The sequence below is a fragment of the Pseudoliparis swirei genome, chromosome 23, assembly GCF_029220125.1.
Source record: "Pseudoliparis swirei isolate HS2019 ecotype Mariana Trench chromosome 23, NWPU_hadal_v1, whole genome shotgun sequence".
In the NCBI taxonomy this organism is placed as follows: Eukaryota; Metazoa; Chordata; class Actinopteri; order Perciformes; family Liparidae; genus Pseudoliparis; species Pseudoliparis swirei.
In genome coordinates this window covers 8,797,616-8,821,320 of record NC_079410.1, presented here as the reverse complement: position 1 = coordinate 8,821,320, position 23,705 = coordinate 8,797,616, and the positions used below count along the sequence as shown (strand labels likewise).

At 41.8% G+C, this 23,705-nt stretch overlaps 1 protein-coding gene across 1 annotated transcript in view; it reads left to right on the top strand.

Moving 5' to 3' along the window:
- Positions 1-21,703, top strand: part of spag9a (sperm associated antigen 9a) — a 31,253-nt gene extending 9,550 nt beyond the window's left edge. Inside the window, exons 2-31 of the mRNA XM_056406925.1 lie at positions 194-314; positions 2,397-2,467; positions 2,564-2,652; positions 3,527-3,661; positions 5,366-5,633; positions 6,916-7,045; positions 7,284-7,377; positions 7,463-7,584; positions 9,139-9,153; positions 9,401-9,458; positions 9,581-9,733; positions 9,849-9,900; positions 10,049-10,179; positions 10,662-10,718; positions 11,786-11,950; positions 12,226-12,355; positions 12,814-12,903; positions 13,011-13,121; positions 13,228-13,414; positions 13,846-14,061; positions 14,245-14,455; positions 15,667-15,783; positions 16,058-16,138; positions 16,274-16,341; positions 16,618-16,766; positions 16,915-17,086; positions 17,205-17,318; positions 18,158-18,334; positions 18,504-18,641; positions 19,463-21,703. Coding sequence (XP_056262900.1) covers positions 194-314; positions 2,397-2,467; positions 2,564-2,652; positions 3,527-3,661; positions 5,366-5,633; positions 6,916-7,045; positions 7,284-7,377; positions 7,463-7,584; positions 9,139-9,153; positions 9,401-9,458; positions 9,581-9,733; positions 9,849-9,900; positions 10,049-10,179; positions 10,662-10,718; positions 11,786-11,950; positions 12,226-12,355; positions 12,814-12,903; positions 13,011-13,121; positions 13,228-13,414; positions 13,846-14,061; positions 14,245-14,455; positions 15,667-15,783; positions 16,058-16,138; positions 16,274-16,341; positions 16,618-16,766; positions 16,915-17,086; positions 17,205-17,318; positions 18,158-18,334; positions 18,504-18,641; positions 19,463-19,581 — 3,741 coding nt within the window. The 3' untranslated portion in view covers positions 19,582-21,703. The remainder of the gene's footprint in view (positions 1-193; positions 315-2,396; positions 2,468-2,563; positions 2,653-3,526; positions 3,662-5,365; positions 5,634-6,915; positions 7,046-7,283; positions 7,378-7,462; positions 7,585-9,138; positions 9,154-9,400; positions 9,459-9,580; positions 9,734-9,848; positions 9,901-10,048; positions 10,180-10,661; positions 10,719-11,785; positions 11,951-12,225; positions 12,356-12,813; positions 12,904-13,010; positions 13,122-13,227; positions 13,415-13,845; positions 14,062-14,244; positions 14,456-15,666; positions 15,784-16,057; positions 16,139-16,273; positions 16,342-16,617; positions 16,767-16,914; positions 17,087-17,204; positions 17,319-18,157; positions 18,335-18,503; positions 18,642-19,462) is intronic.
- Positions 21,704-23,705: the final 2,002 nt, after the last annotated feature.

Genomic DNA, 23,705 nt, shown 5'->3' with positions numbered 1-23,705 from the left:
CACATTTAGTTCAAGTTATCATAGTTTTTTTCTGATATGTTATGAAATGGCAAAGAACCTGATTATCCCTTTAAGAAGCATCAGGCTACAATGGGTTATGATGGGTTTGGGATTAAGTGCCTGTGAATCTGACCTCTCTGTGTGTTTTTGTGTGTTTCTGTGTGTTTTTGTGTGCGTCTGCCTTCCTGAGTAGAAGTTCATTGAGTTTGAGGACACGCATGAACAGGATAAGAAGGACCTCCAGAACCATGTGAACAGAATGGAGTCCCATTCGCGGCAACTGGAACTCAAGATCAAGAACTACGCGGACCAGAGTGAGCACACACACACACACACACACACACACACTGACTGACATACTCACAGAGCTGGAGGATATATTATGAATGTCACGCTTCTCACAATCACTCTTTTCCATTGTGTCACGTGGAAGCATCCATTCACTCAGATGACCATTCAGTTATGACTCAGTCGTATGATCTTTTATTTACCCGTATGTTCCCATGTACGAGGCATTTCCCTATTCTCCTCTGCTCTCTTCATATCATCTTTCTCACTTGTTTGATGTCTCAGCCATGGGTAACTAACAGTAAAGGGATTATAGGATTTCTGTTATTCACGTCCTCCTAATGCGGCGATGCATTACCGGCCATCTCATTGGTGGATTATGGAATGGAAGGAGAGTGATTGGCTCTCACATTCGGTCTGGTTGGAAAGCGTTGATTCACAGTGTGACTGGTCTGCTATGTAGTGGCAAAGCAACACAGCTGGTTAAAGTGAGTCATTCAACCACACAAAGCTGTGAGAAAATATGAATTTATTTTATATCTAACGTTTAGCAGAAGCATTAACAAGGCAAACGCAAGTAGCTCAATAATTGGTTAATTCTTGAAAATTAAATGTAATGTTTACTTTGCATCAAGAAAATGGGAAATCCTTGAATGTACACGCTCTACGGAACGTATCAGCGGGTTCAATCAGCTCTCGGCCTCTCCCAGCGAATAGTAAATCATTCCTTGATGACTGTATGTTGCAGCACCTGAGCTCATCACGTCCTGAGGTATAAAGGACAGAGTCCACAGCTGATGATGGGCCACGACACTTTCCAAGCTATTGTCCTTACTTTGGTCTTGTCTTTATTTTCACTTGTGTGGCACCTTTTGTTTTCTTCCTCTCTGTTCTGAACCCCCATTGGGGACATTTGAAGCTCATTTTATCTTTACAGTCAGATCAGACATCCAGGCTGATGTTTGCGAGTAGTTGTGAGATATGCAGCGTTCTTTTAAAGGAGAATTGAGCTATCGGGGAGGCCCTGTCAAAAGGCATCCAACAATCTGATCATGAAAATATATATATATATATATAGACATGTGTCTCACCCTCTTGGCTTCCCAGCAGATTTATGACACACTATATTTAATGGACTTTAAAGTGTAATTATGCAGCTCCCACGGAGACCAGGGACATTACCCTGTTGGCACTTCTTTAGTGTTGTCTTTTTTTGATGTTGTCTTTTTAGGAAAACAGTTATTAATTCAAACAATATCATTGGCTTAATGTTCAGCCACCCAGTAATTTGCCAAACTCGAATAGCACTTAATGCGAACACACAGGAGGGATTACTTCGGTCCTCAGTTATCTCCCCCGTGATTAGTGTCTGTATAGCCTTCCGCACTTCTACATGTCTTCATCCCCCGGGAATGCCAGAATACACACAAAGTTAGTCGATCATCATACAACATGAGAAGCTTGAGCCGCTCTCATTGATAGTATCCAGCCTTTATGCCATCTATCCGTGTGTGGCAGGAGCTTTCTGTGTGGATTAGGCTAGACCTGACGCGCGACTCTGGGATTAGGTATTTTTGTCCCTTCATAAATCAGACCAACATTGAAACCCATTTGAGTGGGATTACCCCCTGTAATGCCTGGTAGAGGCACAGTTATGCAAGCGGGTTATGAACAATTATATGTTCAATAATTTACAATGTACTATAACTATGATGTACAAATGAATGTCTATGTCTATTTTATATACATAGTTTTGTTATTATTCAGACAGTCGAGGCCCCTCTCATGTCGGTACAGTAGATATGAAGCTACCGCCACCAGCTGCGTATTGTAGTTTAGCGTAAAGACGAGCAACTCTAAAGATCTTTATATATATTAACGTCGTATGGACTATTTCTTGGCTCTGAGCAGTTGCAACTGGGAAGTGACTGGAACCAGGCAAGAAACAGCCTGGGACATATTTGTTTTACAGTTTTTGTCCAAACAAGATATACCATGTTTTTTGTATCTTTTTCATTTTGCAATTCGCTCATAGACAACGTGTTATCTTTGCCTTATGCCTCGTCAATTGACTTCCTGATACTGAGCAGCGTCGTTTTGTGTTTCAGTTGGCAGGTTAGAGGAACGGGAAGTGGAGGTCAAGAAAGAATACAACTCCCTCCATCAGCGACACTCAGAGGTAAGAGAAAGGACGAGGAAGGAACTATTGTCACGTTAGTATCATTAACCACGCTGATGGCGAGTTTCCTCTGGCTCTTTGGTTTGACTCCTGCAGATGATCCATAACTATATGGAGCATGTGGAGAGGATAAAAATGCAGCAGATAAGTGAGACTTCAGAGTCGAGCGCAGTCGTTCGAGTCAGGTAAGACGACGACAGATACTTTAAGTTTAGGATATGTGGAAATCTTATTTTAGCCTAATTTAATACAATTCAAACGTTGTTTGGGAGTTCTTTTTAGATATGTCACAGAAATGCTAATTACCAGATGATGGAAACCCTGATCAAGTCGGCAGTATGATTTACAGAGTTGGTTAATATATTTATTAATATGCTGTGCATTGATAATGCACCATCATCTTTGGGTTTAGTGCATTGGACGAAGCAGCTTGGGTACAGTTGATGTGAGACATGACAACTTTGATTTGATGTGAGACATCAGGCAGCACGCATTTTGGTCGATGAGAATAAATACTAAGTTTTCAGAGAATATAATATGTATATATATATGTATATATATATATGTATGTAAGAATATATATATAGATATATATCTATATATGTATAGATATATATATAAATATATAATTTTCCCACTTTAAATTACAACTTGAATATTTACGATAATTCTTCTATGAGAAGAATGCTGTATTAGAGACGCACGAGAGCTCCCCCAGGAAAAACTCTATCTTAACACAGCAGATAAATCTGTGAATAAGTCTGTATGAACAAAAGTAGGACTGAACTTTGAGGGCTCGTAAAGTGTATTTTCGCAATTATACATCAGGAACCATATTGCTGTATTTCACTTATGCTATTGTATGAACTTTGAGCAAAAAGAGCATGAACATAACATTCATAGTTTCACATATTCTCCCTTTCTTAATATTTTACATTATTTTATAAATATTCAATCGGTTCATAAAAGTACCTGCAATTCAAAACACTACAACAGCAAACACTTAGTGGTTCAACAAGACCTTTGAGAAAATGAGTAGCTTTTATTTTTTCCATCCAGGAGAGAGCGGCCTCTCTCTTTGGGGATCTTCCCATCACCCAGCGGAGCGTCGGTGCTCATCCCCGACTCCCAGGCCAGGGCAGAGACACCGGGCACAGAGGGCTGGAGATTCCACCACCCAGCGTCCAACAGCTGGTAGGCGTGTGCATGGCTCATTCGCGTGAGCTTTAAGCCCTGTAGGTGAAGAATAATGACTTCATGAAGTGCGTTTTTTCTTCTAAGAACAAAGTCATGTCTGGTTACCGATATCAGGTTGATGAATCATGTTGGGATTAATAAAATGAGCTTCAGACATGATGTGTATGGTAGTGACAGACAAGTAATCTATGGATTACAAACGCAAAAATGCAACAAGGCAGAATTTTGTGTTTCTGGCTATCCTACCTGATGATATGATATGTACACTGTGAATTATGATCAAATGGTCATTTAAAGTGTACTTTCAGCGTTTTAGCTCTTTGTTCAAAATGAGTGTCAACCATATACAAAATGCTTAAATGTGGATGATATGATCGTTTAAAATCCCTTTTCCTGTTGGAGTGTTCTAGTCCTTCGGCCAAAGCTGGAAGATGGAGGAGTTTTGGCTTTGGATCTATTTATAAATAAGGAACCTTTGATGAGGCTCAGGCGTGCCTAAGCGTATTTGAGTAGGCGTCTGACAAGGCCATCTCTGTTTTCAGACATCTTCCTTTGAAGCCATTGACGAATATGCAAACGTGTCCTTTCTCGCGGTGCAGCAGTTACATGTAGGAATATCCATATTCAGAATAGATAGTTTCTATGAATGCAGGTGAAAATCCTAATCCAGAGCTTTATTGTATGATGTGTATTTTTATTGATTTTCAGTTCATCTTTAAGTCATTCTTCTAACATCGATATTATTGTGGTTATGTTCACTCGGATGAAATGAAGCTGTTCATGGGTAAAACTGACTGGTGCTCAACACGTTTTGGTGTGTAGGTTATGTTTGTGTCTGTGGTGGTTAGGACCTGGAGGGTGACGTGATGTTAACTCATCTAACTGCTGCGTCTTTGTTAAACGTGGGACATCAGCTCTGTGGCGTGATGCATGATGGGCGTGATGCCACTGTATGGCTCGCCGCCAGTCACTGCAGGAGAGAAAGGCGAGCTGCAATGTGATGAGTTCTTATGTAATCAGTCATACAGGATGGTTATTGTTGAGCTCTACTCTTTTGAACATGAGGGGCTTTGATATGCAGACAGGCTCTTAGAGTTAAACAGAGATGTGATATTTATTGACGTTAGTGGGCGGTGCCTCAAATGAAGAGCAACGACAGGTTAATGAGGTGCATATGCAGCACGCCAGGCATGATCTAACCTCCATCCACCATAAGGGCATCCCATTGTCTTTGAAGTTGGCATAACTATTCTTTTTAATCGCAGCTTTTTTATGTAATGTAACGGGACCTTTCCAAAGCAGTTAAAGGGGCTGAAGACTAAACCTTTGAACATGAAAACTAAATTGAGGAGTTCTGATTCTGACACATTGACAGTTCAGATTTCTGCAGTTCATATCAGTCCAATCACAGCGTGTATGCATCTTGGCTGTCGGTTGGACCAAAGAAACGATTTGGTCGGATGGCAAACTACTAATATCTGTCAGAAAATTGTGAAAAATACCCCAAAATAGCTCAATGTGACCAACACAAGATAAAGAAAAGCAGATGAACATGGTTGCATCAACTACTTGTTTTAATACTCAAAATGTTACCATCATTCACTTATTGTAAAACATAGATTCTATGAGGATATTATATACAGGAAATGATTCATTAACTTGAGTAACAATTATCTATTGCTTGTGGTCTAAACTAGACAGGTTACTGTTTAAGCTCACCACATTTACACACACACACATACACACACAAACACACACACACACACACAGTCAATTGATAGCACTGATCCATTCACATGCACACTTTGTTGCGTCTGCATTTCATCGAAACTGCTTCTGCACATGTGAGCTTCATTCTTACTCTCCCCCCCTCCCCAAGCAGTTGGACTTTGTCGACCCCCCAAAGCCAAGGGAGGGTAAGAGTGCGCAGGACTCTCCTTGGGGGAATTCACTGGCAGATGACTGCAAGGTAGTTGGATAAATGGCAGCTGGCGGAATTGCCATCAGCACGCCCGCGTTGGCTGTGGACAGCACACTGTTTGTGTTTGTGTCTGCGTGTGTGTGGGCTTCAGTAGTCTCCCCCCACTACGCCGTTTCATCATTTCAAAAGCGTCGCCTCTCACTTTGTGCATTTACAGACCCTCACTTCACAGACCACCTGCGCTCGATCGTGCTGCATGCAACCATGTCCTGTGTGAGCGCTTCATTGTTTGGGGTCTTTTCAAAATCTAAGTGCACACAACCGTCAGCTGTGTCACGGATGGAATTGGTGAATTATTTGAATTATGAATCTTTCAAAATCAACAGCGTGGTTGCATCTGGTCACTATTGTTCTTTACCATTGCATGACTTATATTTTGAGCGTATTTCTAGCATATTTTTAGCATATTTTTAGCATTTTTACCAGAGCATGACTTTTATATTTTGTTATACTTTTATATCCTTCTTTGTGAACTTGCTTCATTCATGCAGATCTTCAACTGAACTCACATTTTCTATCACTCATTGTGCAATAACGTAGCGTCATACATACGAATAGTGTCTCTAATGCTGTATTTGTGCCAAACGTTCTAACGTGCAGTTGATTTATACTTTCAGTCTCCGTGCAGTTTCTTCGCAACTGTGTTGAGTTTTTGAATATTGTGTGGGTTTGTGTTGTGTACTGGAGGTAGAATTGCAGCTCCTATTGTGGCCATGTTTCATTTCAGTTGATGTTGTGTGAAGCCCCGCCCCCTGCAGTCGGTGTCGCTCTGTGTGAACTTCCTCGTCAGTGTTTGTGTGCTCGCTCTGTGTTGCTCATGTTTGCTCTCTGCATCTAATCGGAAAAGTCTTCAGTCTCTAGCCGCAACGTTGTTTAGTGTTGCAAGGATATTTTTCTTCTTTTTTTGGTGTTAATTCATAGTATTTCCGTTAGATTTCCTGATGTTTTAACACACTCCAATTTCACAGGAAAAAAAAACAATTCCCTGTAGTTTAGTATTTTCAAATTGTTGTGTTGAAGGGAATTGGACTTCTGTTATTCTGCATGTCGTGTATGTCGTAAACCCTTTCTAGTTTGTGATTAGCTCTCTCAATCTGTCCATCCATGTTAACCTGTTAGATCGTCAACTGTGTTGTTATGCTGTTGTTTTGCTGTTGTTATCTTTGTGGCCCACATGTGATCTTTATCATTTTTGCAGTATTTAATTGTATCCCCTGTCTTTTAATATATATCTGTAATATTGCTGTATTTAAGGTTTGTTTCATTACAGGATGAGCTGTCGGACCTTGCTGGCTCTAAGTCAGTCACAATGTCCACAGCCTCCGACATGGAGAAGGGAGATGGGAACAGTAAGAGCACAGAGGTGCAGGCTGCCCCGGGGACCAGGTCCATACTCGTGGGTAAGGTCACAGAATCACCTCAATAGTCGGCTGTCTTAATGACGATCATATTTCTTTTAAACATACAGTATACTAGACAAGAGTGTGACATATGGTGTTTGTGTTGGAGAGGTGTCATTGAAATAAATACTTTGTGTATTACTTAATTGTGAAAACATCCTAGTTTTTTCAGATTTGGACTAACATACATTATCCTTTTTCTCTTTTTTTACTTTGGCATGTGCTGTGCACAACGCAGGTTTGCCTGAAAAGGAGGAGAGTTCAGATGTGCAGGACATCATTGAGACCACCCCTGAGCTGGACATGGATCTCATTGGATTCAAACCCTGCAGGTAGTAAAAAGCTACCAGGCCAGTTGTAAACAATGTTTCTCCAGGTAGCGTAGCATCACCTCCTGTTTTCTTCTTCTTCTACTAGTACTCCTACTAAAGGCATTGAGAACATGGCATTTGACCGAAACACAGACTCCCTGTTTGAAGAGCTGTCTTCTGCAGGCACTGGGATGATTGGGGATGTGGATGACGGGGCCGACCTGCTGGGTGAGTAACTCCTTTATTGTCGTTGGAACAAGTAGCAGCGATCCTGTCAGATACTCTGAATACATTTCATCTGGATTATGGTGGAATAGTTGATATGAAATGTCTTTATTTCATTGAATTTACTTAATAGTTGTTGGAGTGATTACGCCATGCTGTCCTCCTCTGGTTCTTGAGTATTCACATGATGTAATGGGTTGTTGTGGAAGAGTGTCCAATGATTAGCATATTGTGTGAAGATTTAGCTTATACATGTTATTAGTGAATAATACCATGGCCATGGAACATTTTTAGTTTGTAATTTGCTCACAGGTGTCCATTACATTGTATTATCTCTATCGGGTATATACATAATATTCAGATTGGAAAAATGGCCAATGGATTTAGGCCCTCTATCCTAAACCCCACCCCAAAATCCCCAGCAGATTGTAATTTTTGGCCGCAAATGAAACCACCAACAATAACCAATTGAACCAACATTACTGTATTAATTACTGTAGTAGAAGTCATTCTTATTGTTATCTTCCCTCAGGATTTCCACCTGTGGGACATTTTATTAATAAAACATACCTTCTTTTCAGAGGTCAAATATGTTTAGTTTGTTTGAATGTCATTCCAGGTCATTAAAAAAAATGATACAGGAACCAATCGAACAAATGTTTTGATTTTATTGCACCTGATTTTAAGAAAACAAACACATATAAAACAAGAAGTTATACTTTCAATAATTTAATTTAGACTTAGTCTGTATTGTTCCCTCAGAATAAACTATAGGCAACCCAGCTAAAACTCACCTTGTCTTAGCTCCTGTCTATCCATATTTAAAAAACATATTTCCATAAAGCTGTTTTATTGGCGCTCTACTCTGCTGCTCTGTTTAGTAGCAACTGTTGCTCTACTGATCGCACTTGTTTCAAACCCATTGTGAGTCCAACACCTGCTGTTTGCTGCAGTGCTTCACCACTTTGGTCCAGCTGTTCTGCACAGTGTTAACATCACCTCTCTCTCTCCCGTGTCTCATCCTCTGGCTTTTGTCCATAATCCCAGTGGAGTACTCTGGTGTGTATGACCTCAAACCTTTCCTTAGCTCCATATTACTCTGTGAATGTCCTTGACCTCTATTCATAAGTCACTTTCTGCCATATCCGCCCTCGTTACCGCTCACAGCTTCTTCTTCTTCCTTATGTTTGATATCAGACGACATACAGTTGGCTCAGTAATGCACCGTTTACATCTTTTAAGCCGCCTACTTTTGGACAGAGTTTGATGCATGGATGATGGAGTTCAATGCTTCCTTTGTTGGCCTAACTTTTTTTCTTTTTCCAGCTTGAATTACTTTTTTGGCCCTTGTATATTCCTGTTTTTCCTTCTCTGTATTGCTACAATTGTTGTATTAACTAGCTTTAGAGGCCTAACAGCATCTTTTGCTTGTGGAGTCAACAGCTACTCGTTTAGCTCTGGCTCCTTCATCACTTTGATCATTCCACTCAAACTATATCCATTTCTCTCTCTCCTCCTCGTTCTTTCCGCCTGACTTGGATTGCATGGTTTTCTCAGACCTTAGTTTGATTGGTAAGACCATCCACTCTACCCATCCTTCTCCTGTGACATGTGCTGTGGGTTTGTGTGTCTGTGGTAGTTTATCGTACTGTTGTTCAGTGTAGATCACATCCTTTGTAGTGCCTCGTTGTGTTTGACCCTCGTAAGAATTATTTACAGTGCTGCATCTCAGTCTGTAGTCCTTATGTATTCACTGTTTTAGCTTGTTGTTAAACTTTTCTTTATGTAACACAACTCTTTCATCATCATCTCTGTGAAGGAATGGGCCGGGAAGTTGAAAATCTCATTCAGGAGAATTCACAGCTGCTTGAGACAAAGTAAGCACATAGTCTACTTACATGACTTTGATATGTGATATCGACTTAATCTTTTGTCTCTGATTAAAAAAAAGTGCCGGCAGTATTTAACAAGTACATTGCAATGCTCCCGCCTCCTCCAGGAATGCTCTGAACGTGGTGAACAAAGACTTGATACTGAAGGTGGACGAGTTGACCTGTGAGAAGGAGATGTTGGAGGGAGAGATGGAGGCCGTGCTGCAGGCCAAGACCACGATGGAGGACAAGAGCAGAGAGATGGAGGAGGAGCTCAAAAGGTCGGTCAACTACTGTCCGTGTTGTAATCATGATAGACTAACAACAGAACACAGCAACACGATTTGATTTCATTCGGTTTATATCCTTGAAAGTGTAATAAATGGTCTTTTCCAGAGTGAGACTGGAGATGGAGGAAGTGAAACACAAAACTAAAGATGAAGAAGATGTGAGTATTCTGCTCAATGTCTGAAACAGTAGACCTTCTGTGTCTATAATATATACACACACAGTACACAGCATGTTTGTCCTGTTTCTGTCAACACGTAGCTATGTCTGAGTGGTCACGTGTGGGTCTTATTTGTGTGCTACCACAGAGTGACGTGCCGACGGCCCAGAGGAAGCGCTTCACCAGAGTGGAAATGGCCAGAGTGCTGATGGAGAGGAACCAGTACAAAGAGAGACTGATGGAGCTGCAGGAAGCTGTGCGGTGGACGGAGATGATCAGGTACAGAACAACAGGCTGCCAATCAACACCTGTGCATAACCACGTTGTTGTTTACATTAAGGTTAGTGTTGGAGTATCTCATTGGCTGTCACTAATTGTACCAGGCAGTGGTAAAGTATTTCTCACTCGTAGTTAATATTCATCCCGTACAAACGTAATCCCAGTGTCCTCTTGTGAGAATGATGTCTGTTGTTTTTCATAAAGCTGAAATCCATAATCTGTAAAAATGACAGCATGACCATGTGACACTGGTATATTATTTCTTATGAATTTATGAATTTAGACTGCGTTGCTGCTGTAGACAAGACTTATGCAACATAAGCATTTTTTAGTTTTAGGTGTTTCACACTCTAAACAGATGAATACCATAATGACATATCAACTAAACAATGTAGCAGATTTCATCCTATTAATGTAAAAGACAGTTTGGACATCCTCAAACTGTCAACAGCTAACGTGATATCATCTCGTTCCCTTTTTAGGGCCTCGAGAGAAAATCCAAATCTCTCGGAAAAAAAGAAATCCAGCATCTGGCAGTTGTAAGTCCTCCCAAATGTATTTATTTTGTTTACTATCTTCGTCAGGGCATTTGTAATAACTTAAAAAGGTCAACTGCTGTGACATTTTCTCTCAACTATTCAAATACATTTCTTTCTCTTTTCTTGGGATGTGCAATTGAATTGGCAGCATTAGGTAAAGATGGTTTAATAAACCTTCCCCCAGCCAAACCTCTCTTTTTCCCTCCACCGACACAGAACTGCTCCTCCATTACATATAGATTCTACTTCAATGTGTCTTTATCCATAATGTTTTCTCTCCGAGCGATGCATCAGATGTCAAACTGCTCAGACGTGACTCTCCTTGTGCTCCCGGGCTCTCCTGTCTCCTGCCTGCTGTGTGCCTTGGTTTTCCTCCTCTGTCGGCTCACAGGGAGCTTAAGAGTGACAGAGTTCCCCCTGCAGCTTAAATACATGTACATGCCTGTTTTAAGTCAGGTTGCACCATCAGATCAGTAGGATCATTTTACCAGATGTAGCACATGTGTTGTCCTTGTTTTATCCGGCTCATTTGGAGTAGACATCAACAAGATATTGACTGAAAATGTTAAGCGGTGATCAAACGCCTCGTGTTCAGCACAATAGTCACACATAAAAACAACATATATCACTGGAGACACATTCAGTTATTCCCGTTCAGTCTGCTATGTGTTCATGTACTGAATGGACTGTTTTCAACATTGTATAGTAAATATAATCGCTGAGAAATTTAGATATTTTTTTTGTTGCTTTTCTGGAACTGATGTTTCTATTCAAACTTTTTGCTCAACATGCTGAATGATTTGATTCTACTTAAGTATACAACTCACGTGACACTTAAGATACCTGGTACTGAAGACATAATTTGGTTCATGCTTAAAAAGGGTTGATGTTCAATGCCCATTGGCCGTCCAATGCTCGGCTATTTCTCGACTCCCAGCATGCTCTACGTCACAGTAAACGTTGGTGTCCTTGTTGTCTGTTTGGTTGGTGACCCCCTACCTTGCTTTTCCCCTACTCCTGTCTGCTCTGTTACCCTCTTTCGCTTTCTGTAACTTTGCCACCTGCAGCTTCAGCAGACTGTTTAGCTCCTCCTCCAGTTCCCCTGCTATAAAGAAGGTGGAGTCCCATTCCAACATGAAATACAGCGCCCCGGGCAGCATGGTGAAGCGGAGCAGCACCTTCTCCCAGTTCCCAACCGAGAAGTCGAAGACGTTTGACTTCCTTAATGAAGAGTGAGTAACACAGTCAATGACTGTGAGTTTGGTGTATTTGTTCAAAGGGATCATGTGAACACAAAACACCAAACATACAACATGACTGGACATTTTATTTTTTATCATTAGACGGTTTGTTTTTCCATTTGTGTTTGATGTCCGTCATGACTCATTCCAAAAATATTGGTAGTAATATTATTTTCACCGTATGGCCTGCAATAATGTACATGTATACAATGTATACAATGTATCCGAAAGCTGATAACATTTCTCTCTCTTTGCTCTTCTTGCAGGAAGGACCAGTGCAGCTCGCCGTCGCGTAAAGAGCAGAAGAGAGCCCAGTACAGACAAGTGAAGGCCCACATGCAGAAGGAGGATGGGCGAGTCACTGCACACGGCTGGAGCCTGCCCAGCAAATACAAGGTAGGACGTTAGAAGAGGACACAAATAAGAGGACATATGGCAGTTTTTTCACGTGATAATTATTAAGACTCTCAATTCTAACCATGAGATTACGTCAAGGAACCAGTGACACAAAAATTAACATTGTAAATGTGTATGTGCATGTTTATGTGGGTCCAACCTCAGACAAGATTAAGACAACTGCAACCCTCCTAAATATAAGCCACCTCTAAATATGACCTCAAAGCCGACTGGACCAATGGTTCATTTGAACCTCGTATCTGTGTGGCGGATTACATTTGGTGTCAGACTTCTGAAAAACCGTTCACAGCTCCAAGACATTTTCTGCTGACTGTACCACGACTGCAGATGGTCACCGTGTGCAGAGTGTTACAGAGAACCTTGAAGCTGTGTTGCCTTTCTGTCCACATTTGAGTGAAAACTTGTTTGTTTTGCATGTGCTGGTTATTCCCCGACAGGTGGCAAATGGTGGACAAGTGGAGAACAAAATTAACCTACCGGTACCAGTATACTTGAGACCTCTGGATCAGAAAGATGCTTCTATGAAGGTAAATAAGCCAATACCTAGATACCACTCGGATATAAACTGCAGACTGTGTTTCTTAATGTTAAATAAAATGTGAAACGCACAATGTCTTTTCTCTCTGTTCCCCAGCTGTGGTGTGCTGCAGGGGTCAGCCTGTCTGGGGGAAAGACATTATCGGAGCTCATGAAACAGACAAAGGGTTCTCAGAGTAGTCTGGACCAGTTAGAGCAAGAGAGTAAGGTAAGAGTAAGTTAATTATGGACAAGGTATTGCTCTTCAGTGAGTTCCTCGACTTTTGGCTTCGTGTCTGTGGAGGCTGTTGGCTGATTTAAGTGTTGTCCATAAGGATCAGGAGAAGGGGGAGCAGGAGAAGGAGCTGGTCCTTCAGGAAGAGACATCCAGTAGGGTGTGGGTGTGCACCAGCACCCAATCCTCCACCAAGGTCATGGTGCTGGACGCCATTCAGCCCTCTGACTTACTTGACAGCTTCTACGCCTGCAACACCCACGTCGTCTGCATAGCCAGCGTGCCAGGTAGGCTGAGTGGGCACATGGTTGGTTTGGGGATGAGTAGTTTCCTTTGTCCTCGTCATGCATGATTGCATCTTTACCTTCGCATTGAAAATGCAGAAGGTTATGTTTTGATCGCCGTGTATTTATTTATTTGTATGCGTGTTACTCGCATAACACAAAAAGTATTAAACCGAATCGCATGAAATTTGGTGGGATGATTGGTTATTATCCGGGGACCATTTGATTAGATTTTGGGATCAATCGGGTCAAAGGTCAAGGTCAATGTCATGAAAAGGTCAAAATCTTCTTTTTACCATAGCGCGGTCAATTTGTATACAATTGGCATGCTACTAATGCCAAAATGTTCATAATTCAATGCCCAATCGTGTGATATGCGAAGGTATACGCTCTACTGAGGGCCCATTCTAGTTCATGAATGTTTTTGTTTACAGGTGTGTTGGAGACGGATGACTCGGCAGGTGAAGATGTACCCCAAGACCTTGAGGCTAGCCAAGGGGACGTGGAGTCACTGGCCGGAAGTGTGGCCAGTGCGGGCTCAGCAGGCAGCGACGGTGCCATGGCAGCAGAGGGGACCACCGCCATTCCCCATACAGCCATTGCAGGTGTCGCGGATCAGCCGGCTGAGCACAGCGGCATCGCTAGCTCAGGTGCAGTAGTCTCCTGCTGAAAAAATACTTGAATAGAGTATGTCTTTATTTGTTATACTGCGAGCATCAAACACAACGGTGGCCACCAGGAGGCTCCATCTATGTGATGGAGGTTATCCACCCCAACCTTCCCGTATCCCTCGCGTACTCTCTGATCAACCCTGTGATCCACAATGCCCACAGTCGAGCTGTCCACAACGACCAGTCCAGCAGAAGACAGCGTTCTTACAGCAGAAGAGGCAACGGAAGCAACGGAGGCGAACGCTGGCGTGGGCGAAGAAGGAGACGAGGACCAGGAGGCGGATCCAAACCAGCCAGGAATCTACACGGAGCATGTGTTCACCGACCCACTGGGGGTGGGACCCACAGACTCTCCTTCTGCTCACACTCAGAGGTCAGCAATGAGCTTCTATTTAACTCTTCTTTAATTGTTTGGTGAGTTTAGTATATAGTAATATATGCAGAAGTGCGATCTCTTATTTTATTAAAGGTTTTTCAAGGTGCAAATCTCAAATAATATTTTTTAGATAACTAGAAAAGTAATGTTATGCCCGATGCAGAACTTTTAGTTAGAAAAAAACAAAAATAGCTTCAGTAGTTTATGATCAAGTGGGCTTTTTAAGTGAGTATTTATGTCAGTTTCACATTCAATTCAATTCAATTATTACAAATTTGTCTCGGAGTGCTTTACACATAGACATCACACCCAAAAACCTCATCTCACACCATCTCGCCCCAAAAAAAAACAATAACCCTTCAGGGGAAAAGGGGAAGACAGGGGGGGAAAGAAGAAGAGATCCTGAGGGATGGACAGGGAGGGTAATATGCATGTAATGTGACAGAGGACAGAGAGTTAAAGAGGACAAATTCATATGATATGACAGATGAATAGTATGAATATATCATAGCCTTCATCATAATGAACACGATCCATCAGGCAGACCATCAGGCAGATGGAGGAGGTGGCGGGGTCGAGGACAGGACAGTGGTAGCGTCAACAGCAGGAATTCCCACGAGCACAGACCATCCATCAGGCAGATGGGATCTATGCCGTCTCACTTATGCGTGACCCCATCGGACGTAAAGTCAAGACTTCGGGGAAAAAGGAGTTAGTAACGTGGTGATGATGAGATGAAATGAGATGAATTCAGGAGAAAAAGGGAGAGAAAAAGAGGAGAGTGCGTCCTAAGCGTCCCCCCCGCAGCTATAAGCCTATAGCATATCAAGGGGGGCTGGACCAGGGCAAACCTGATTCAGCCCTAACTATAAGCTCTGTCAAAGAGGAAGGTCTTAAGTCTACTCTTAAACGAGGTGACTGTGTCTCTCCCTTCTTTTCTTTTTACCATCTATAAAGAGCCGATGTGCCGGAACCATACAAACTGTGTATACTACTAATAGACTTATTATTATACATAAAAAACAAGTATATAGTGTTTCCTCCCCTGTTAGACAATACATATGAAATAAACATTGATCGGATATTTAGCTTATTTAGAAAATGTCAACAAGAACAACCCGGACTACATTGCTATTTAAAGAAATCGGTGTTACAGTTTTCTTATGACGGGGGCATTGATGATGATTTTTCTACCTTCTGTGATCCAGGGGCTGCGGACATGATGGCGAGACTTCCTTTCCAGGAGACTCGGACCCATCAGATGGTGAAGTCCTGAGGATGAGCAGCGCACTTCCCACCATGTGGCTGGGAGCTCAGAATGGATGGTAAGCAGGATAACAGCCACTAGAGGGCAGCAGCAACACATAAGGACTGACACACACGCACTCACACTCGCACACACACTCGCACACCTACAATGTGCACTGGTGTGAGCATTTACTGCATTGTTTATGACATTACTGAAGATCATGCCTGTTTTTATCCATTGATGTTTCTTTTAGTTTGAGCAAATGTATTTTCAGCAGCTCTATTTGTCTCGTGTCGGCAGCGCTGCACTCTGATCAGCATTTTTTCATCTCTCTGTCTCTCCCTCTTAAGTCTCTATGTGCACTCGTCTGTGGCTCGATGGAGGAAGTGTCTCCATGCCATCAAGCTGAAAGACTCCATCCTCAGCATAGTGTGAGTACAAAGTCAGTTGTGTAATTCTGCAAGGACACACACACACACACACACACACACACACATACACCAGCTCCAGAGTTATACCCATCGGAAGAAGTGTTCAAAAAAGAGTGTGTTCATGTCTTGTTACAGGCACGTTAAAGGGAGAATCCTGGTGGCTTTGGCTGATGGGACATTAGCAATCTTTCACAGAAGCCTTGGTGAGTCTGTGGCTTGGCACTCGCTGTGGAAAAACACTGGTTTGGACGTGCAGAATTCAGAACAATTTAATTCCAGTTTTTGCATTTAATTAAATTTTTCGTATGAATTTAAATGGACCGCACCTTCATTGTGACCATATTTCTGTTGTTTGTAAATGTTTTATCAATTTATAAGGAAAATATCAGAAGATGTTTAATATTTGGTACAGTGTTTATACTGCTGGATGGTTATCTCGAAAGATCATAGATTCTCAAGCTTTTGTTTCTCCCATGCAGACGGTCAGTGGGATTTAACCAACTACCACCTGTTGGATCTGGGCCGGCCTCACCACTCCATCCGCTGTATGACAGTAGTCCATGACAAGGTGTGGTGCGGTTACAGGAACAAGATCTATGTCATCCAGCCGAAGGCCATGAGGATAGAGGTAAAGCTGGGATCAAATGACATGCAAATGAGTTTTCCAAACCAACAACATATTGTATAACCTTTATTTAAAACATGGCTTATGGTCACATTTGACATTTCCATAATATTGTAACGTCGCATCGCCTCGTTCCCTCATGTCTGAGCAGAAGTCGTTTGACGCTCATCCTCGCAAGGAGAGCCAAGTGCGGCAGCTGGCCTGGGTTGGAGACGGCATCTGGGTGTCCATCCGACTGGATTCAACTCTGCGCTTGTTCCACGCCCACACCTACCAGCACCTCCAGGACGTGGACATCGAGCCCTACGTCAGCAAGATGTTGGGTACGCACACTTTACTCCGCCTACAACGAGTCCCTTCTCTTAGGAATCCTTCTCTGACTGTGTGTGTGTGTGTGTGTGTGTGTGCATGTGTGTGTGTGCGTGTGTTTGTGTTTTGCAGGTACGGGTAAACTGGGCTTCTCCTTTGTGAGAATCACAGCTCTGGTGGTGTCCTGCAGCCGACTCTGGGTAGGGACAGGAAACGGCGTCATCGTCTCCATCCCGCTGTCTGAAGGTATGACACACGCTGAACTTCGGTTCTGTGAGGCTACATCAAAGCACGAATCTTAAGCGGATACAATATGTGAGCTTTAGAGACGGCAGTGGGGGAATGTGATTGTCTTTGGCTGGAACAAGACTGGCTGCTTTCCAGTCTGTGTGCTAACCTAAGCTAACTGGTATCTTCATGTTTACCGTACAGAGAGGAGAGTGGTATCAATCATCAAGCTCTTAGCAAAAAAAGAAAATGGGGGAATTTCCCAAAACCATTTTTTCAAGTGAAAAGCTCTCTTTGACTTTAAATCCTGGCTGCCATGCATCTCATGTCCCACTCTGCATCTGTGTCTTAGATTTCTCTCAGACAGTGCAGCCATTGTTACCACACAGGTGCTCCTTGTTGAATAAAAGAAAACTGGGTTGCCATGGATACAGGTCTTACAGTCACCTTGTATCTCACATGACACTGCTTATATATATATATTTATATATATATGTGACGTGTATATATATATATATATATATATATATATATACTCCCCTCTTCTTTTGCTTGGGTGTCTCGCTCTATTGATGTTTTCAAAAACAATGAGGTCAAACTGATTTGAACCCTCAGACTGCTTTCTCTGAGAGACGGTTTGCATTCCTCCTCTACTTGAGAGTGTGTGTGTGTATGCGTGTGTATGCACTGATGATTTTTTAAGCAGTTTCTACTTCAACCTTTTGTCAGAGACCAAGATTTGATTGTTTGACCTCACCTTTTGTCTTTTGCTCACCGCTGACCTTTCTGTGCCAAACTAGAATAATAAGCACGATGTGACATCTGTAGCTTTTATTCATTTTGTTTGTATTCTGCAGCCAACAAGACGGCGGGAATCGTGCCAAATCGTCCCGGCAGCGCTGTACGGGTTTACGGGGACGACGGCTCAGACTGCGCCGTGCAGGGCAGCTTTGTGCCGTACTGCTCCATGGCCCACGCCCAGCTGTGTTTCCATGGACATCGAGATGCTGTCAAGTTCTTTGTCACGGTGCCAGGTAAGCGGCACCTGTTGATGAAGTGGCAGAAATGGTGACAAATGCTGCAAGATGAATATCCATGAAACCAGAGAAAGTTTGGGTACAATTACCGTATGTTAGTAATATGACAAACGACCATTTATGTCTGTGGTATTTATGTAGAGCTGCAATGATCTTTTTGTCACAGGTCAGGCGATGCCCCCTCCAGGCAGTGCAGGTTCAGGCTCTGACGACCCTCCATCTGAATTCTCAGACGCAGCCACCTCTGAGCCTAACACGTACCTGGTCATGAGCGGAGGCGAAGGCTACATTGACTTCAGAATGGGTGAGTGTGTCACAACAATAACACATGCAAAATATAAACGACTACATTTGAATCCACATGAAAGTAATGCAGCCGCTTCCTGTACGGTCTCACTTAACCCTCCTGTTACCTTTCGGGTCAATTTGACCCCTTTCAATGTTTAATGTCGGTGTTCCTTTAGGGTCAATTTGACCCCAGGCTGTTTTTCACTGTGTCAAACATATAAGAAATATCAACTTTTTTATATATTTAAAGGGCTATTTAGGTAGTCAACAAACAAACATAAAGTACCTCACACTTAAATTTGGGAAATAATATTAATTCTAATTTTCTGGAGATTTTAATTGCTGGGGTCAAATTGACCCCGAGGGTAAAATATGTTAGTAAATGTAAAGGTAACAGGAGGGTTAAAATAGCCAATGTATAGCATTTAGGATCTATTGGTAGATTTGGAATATAATAGAAATAAGTACATTCTATTCGGCGTGTGATGACTTGAAAATAAGAATCATTGTGTTTTTGTGACCATAGAATGAGACGTTAGTCTCTACATACGCAGCAGGTCCAGAGTCCACCATGTTGCACTGCTGCTGCTACAGCAGTCCAGAACAGACCAATCATACACTGGCTCTAGATGGGGCCATTTGCTTGTGGCCCCCGTAGTTCTCCTACAGGCTTTGCACACGGAGACGTTTAAGTTGGTCGCAATCTGCAACCTCAGCGATTCCTGTAGCCAAATCGTACACAATGGAACTTTTAAAGCGGTTTCAAAGCCCAACATGTCTTCCCTGTGACCCGCCTGGTATGCTGTTTGTTTGACTCATCGTCCTCCTCCTCCTCAGGCGATGAAGGCGGTGAGTTGAACGGTTTATCAGAGTCAACGGCCAGCCAGCAGTCACCTCCTACCAAGGCCGAGCAGAGCCACCTCATTGTGTGGCAGGTCGCAACCGCCCATGACTGAAAACAAGACTGTTGTGTCAACGCCAGGGCCGCCCACCAAACAGCTGCATGTCCTTCTCAAAGTTTTTTATTTGATATTATTGATTGTTCTTAATGCTTGGGTAGTTTACTACTTTGTAAAAAAACAACAATTATTTTTAGTCCATGTTTTGTACAGTTTATTCTTTGTGAGTTTGAATTAGATACAGTGCAGTTTATGTTAACTTTAAGAATCCGTCCACGTGTTCCCATCTGCTGGGTTGCATGTTGGAAAGCTGGTGTGCAATGGAGACGGGCCGAGTTAACTGGATGTTGAGGGCATAGTTTGATCAGGTAATGTATGGAAGTCGGTCTCCAAAATGCTAAAAAGATGGGAAATATAAAAGGGAAAAGCGCTTGAAGCAGTTTTGCAGTCATTGAAAAGGAGCAGAAGTATATTTTATACGACACAAATAAGACTTTTACATTTGTAAAACCACATGTCTGTATGTGTGTGAACATCAGGTGCGCGTATGCAGTCACTGAGTGTTTTTTATTATATTAAGCATTAAGGCTGGGTGTCAGAATATGTTCCTCACAAGTCAAAACTTATCCAACATTTTTAAAAGGTTACATTTATTGAATGTGTGACCAGAGACCAATTACCATACTGTATGGTCTGATTATTAGAAAAGCTATTTGCACCTAGCAAAGCTATTTGCACCTAGCAGTGGTTAATTCAATGTGCTTTTATTCAGCAAAGGTTGTAGGAGGCTGTGTTCATATTACCACTGAGCCCTATTCCCCACAGGTTTATGTTTTATAACATGAATAAATGTCTCAGCAGTTTGGGTCCTGCTACTGAATAGAAGAACCGGCGTACTGTACTACAGGTTAGCATAAGCCTGCATGTGTGTCTGTGTGTGTGTGTATGTGTGTGTCTGCTCGGACGTTTTCAAGTCGTGTGAAGGAAATCTGTCTGTGTCTCGGTGCTTCCTGTTTGCTTCGGCTCATTGGCACTTTAAAATGTGAAATGTTAGTCGCTTGAGGTTTGGAAGAACACCCGTAGTAATGCACCCGGCCATACTGCGCGCTCACCGACTGGAGGGAACAAAATGTACAAAAATATCCGTTGCGATGTGTCACACCCTAGTAACCAAAAGCCCCGTGAAACTGACCCGATTTTTATTATTTTCATCTTTTCCAACAAAAAAACGTCTCGTGAATCTAATAATTTGAGGGTATGCATGTTCACTGCGTTGCCCTTTTGGGAAATAAGCTTGAAGAAGGGAATCCGTGTTTGTTTCACCGACTAATTCTAATGCACTAAAGGGAGTCTCTCCTGATCGCTTCATTCCTTTTGTTGTTACAAATACATTTTGAGGCCTGGAAGGCAATTATTGTCATTGTTTTGGTTATTTTAGGGCGTTTTTGAATTGAATTTTGAATTCATGTGAGACACTTTTATTAAGTATTGATGACTGTAACAGATCACAGGATACCAATATTAAGCAGGTGTTTTAATTTGTTTTTATATCTGAAAAGTTGGGCCAAGATTGGTCTTCAATCCATTACAAAATAGGAACTTCTATTTTGTTTTTTGCCATTCCAGTATTTATTTCCTTTGTCAACGAGCCATCTCGGTTCAGAATGTAACTTTCTACATGAGCTAATTAAATTGGGAGGCTATTGTAAACAAAATAGTCCAATGAGTTTACGTGATTGTTAATAATGGTCAAATAAAAGAAATGAATGTCATCATGTTGGACATTTTTGATAAACCATGAAATTAAAGTGTGCAAACTTAATGTTTTTAGAACAACACATTCATGTACTAAGCTATGCATGTTTTTTTTGTTTTTTTAAGAGGACGTTGCTCAGTTTTCAGCTAAATAAGATTATTGCCACCGTTCTGGGTGGGGTGGATGTCTATACGTGTCTTTGTGTGTACAGTACATGTGTAGGAGAGCGAATGCAAGACGCAGATTGTTCATGTGTGTTTGATTTGAAGTGTGTGTGTGTGTGTATGCTCACTGTATGTCCATCTGTACTTCAGAGACTGGTCACATTTACTCGTTCTCTGGACGTGGTTCCTCCTGGTCAATGTTTGCTAAAACAGCATCATAGCCTTATTTTTAACAATCTATTAAACTCAATTTCATGGACACGTTTCTGTTATTTTTGCGTCTGATTATTATAAAAAAAGAAATTCCACTGAAAGATGAAGCAAAGTGTGTTCAGGCCATAAAAGCCGATGCTCTCAATCAGCCTGTTACGATGAGTAAGGAGCTCCTACGTGCTATTTCCTTCTGTGCACCAATCAGATTGAGGCGACTTTTGAATCTAAATAAAGCAGATTTACTGAAAATGACTAAAACTCAAAAATAGTTTTGCAACTTTTGTTGTTGCGTATTTATTCAGGAATATGAAATATAAAGAATACTTAAAGATTTGAAGACAGGTTTTCAGGACAGTCCTACAGTATATGCTTTCTTCACTCTGTCCTCTAGCGGCATACATACATACATACCTACATACATATACAGGACTGTCTCAGAAAATTAGAATATTGTGATAAAGTTCTTTATTTTCTGTAATGCAATTTAAAAAACAAAAATGTCATGCATTCTGGATTCATTACAAATCAACTGAAATATTGCAAGCCTTTTATTCTTTTAATATTGCTGATTATGGCTTACAGCTTAAGAAAACTCTAAAATCCTATCTCATAAAATTTTAATATTTCCTCAGACCAAGTAAGTAAGGCTCAGGAAACCCTTGCAGGTGTTTCGAGTTAATTAGACAATTCAAGTGATTTGTTTAATACCCTACTAGTATACTTTTTCATGATATTCTAATATTTAGAGATAGGATATTTGAGTTTTCTTAAGCTGTAAGCCATAATCAGCAATAAATCAGAATAAAAGGCTTGCAATATTTCAGTTGATTTGTAATGAATCCAGAATGCATGACATTTTTGTTTTTTGAATTGCATTACAGAAAATAAAGAACTTCATCACAATATTCTAATTTTCTGAGACAGTCCTGTATATGTGTGTGTATGAGACTTTACTGTGTGTCCTTTGGTTTCTATGCTGCAGTTACTAAAATCCATCCAATTACTTAATGCATCGTTAAAGATGGCTAAATGACAAATATTCAGTTTAGAATGAAAGATATGCAAGTGTATCAACCATAGAGTGACAATTTAATGCTCACTGTTTTAAAGCATAATTAGTGTAATCATATAACCACTAGATGGTGCTGTAGGTCTATTTTCTAACATAGGAAGCGGAAGCGTCTTCTCAGTCCCACAGTGGTCACCACATTGAAATCTGTGTGGTTTATTCCATTTGTCTGTTTACAGCTCATGTGAAGAACCGAAGAAATTATAAAAATGTGAATCCCCTCGACACGAATGATACCCTGAAGCTCCAGGACGTATTTTGCCATTTGCTCATCGAACAAACGCTGTCGATGCTCAAGATAAGGAAACACTCCTCCTGACCATCAACAATCAAAGATAGCAACAGAAACATATTTTACAGTTGGACACAGTTTGGATATTATCTCTGCCAGCAGATATACTTTCGACTGCCTGCTCACTCTTCTGAACCAGCCCACAGCTGACCAGAGACACATCGGGGGAGGGGGAATAGTTTGCTCACTTGTTTTGACGATCAGCTAGAGACAGTTATTCCTCGTTTTTTCAGTTTTACACATTAACATATTTACTGTAACCTGCAGTCTAGATGAGGGTTTAGCAATGCAGCAGTACTCATTGCACGCCATCTGCCCTCTACTGGGTTTACCTCTGCTCATGGGGTCTTTTCCTCGGCCAGCAGGAGGCTGTGCTGCTCAATGCTCCTGCAGGATGCAGCATCACCCCACACAACCGTTTCCATGACATTACATCACAGCGTAAAGCCCACCTCAGTCTCTCTCTTTGTCCCTCCATCCTACCTCGGCCTCCCTCCTCCTCCTCCTCCTCCTCCTCCTCGTAAGCCATGCGGGGGCTGACAGCGAGCCCTGCTCAGGCATACAAAGAGCTTTCTGACGTCACAGAGTTTGTTGTCACCCAGATGGGGGATTCTTCAGACTCCAACATGCCAGGATTGTGCTGCATTACAGCTGTGATGATGAGCTGATCCAAACTTCCTGTCTGTA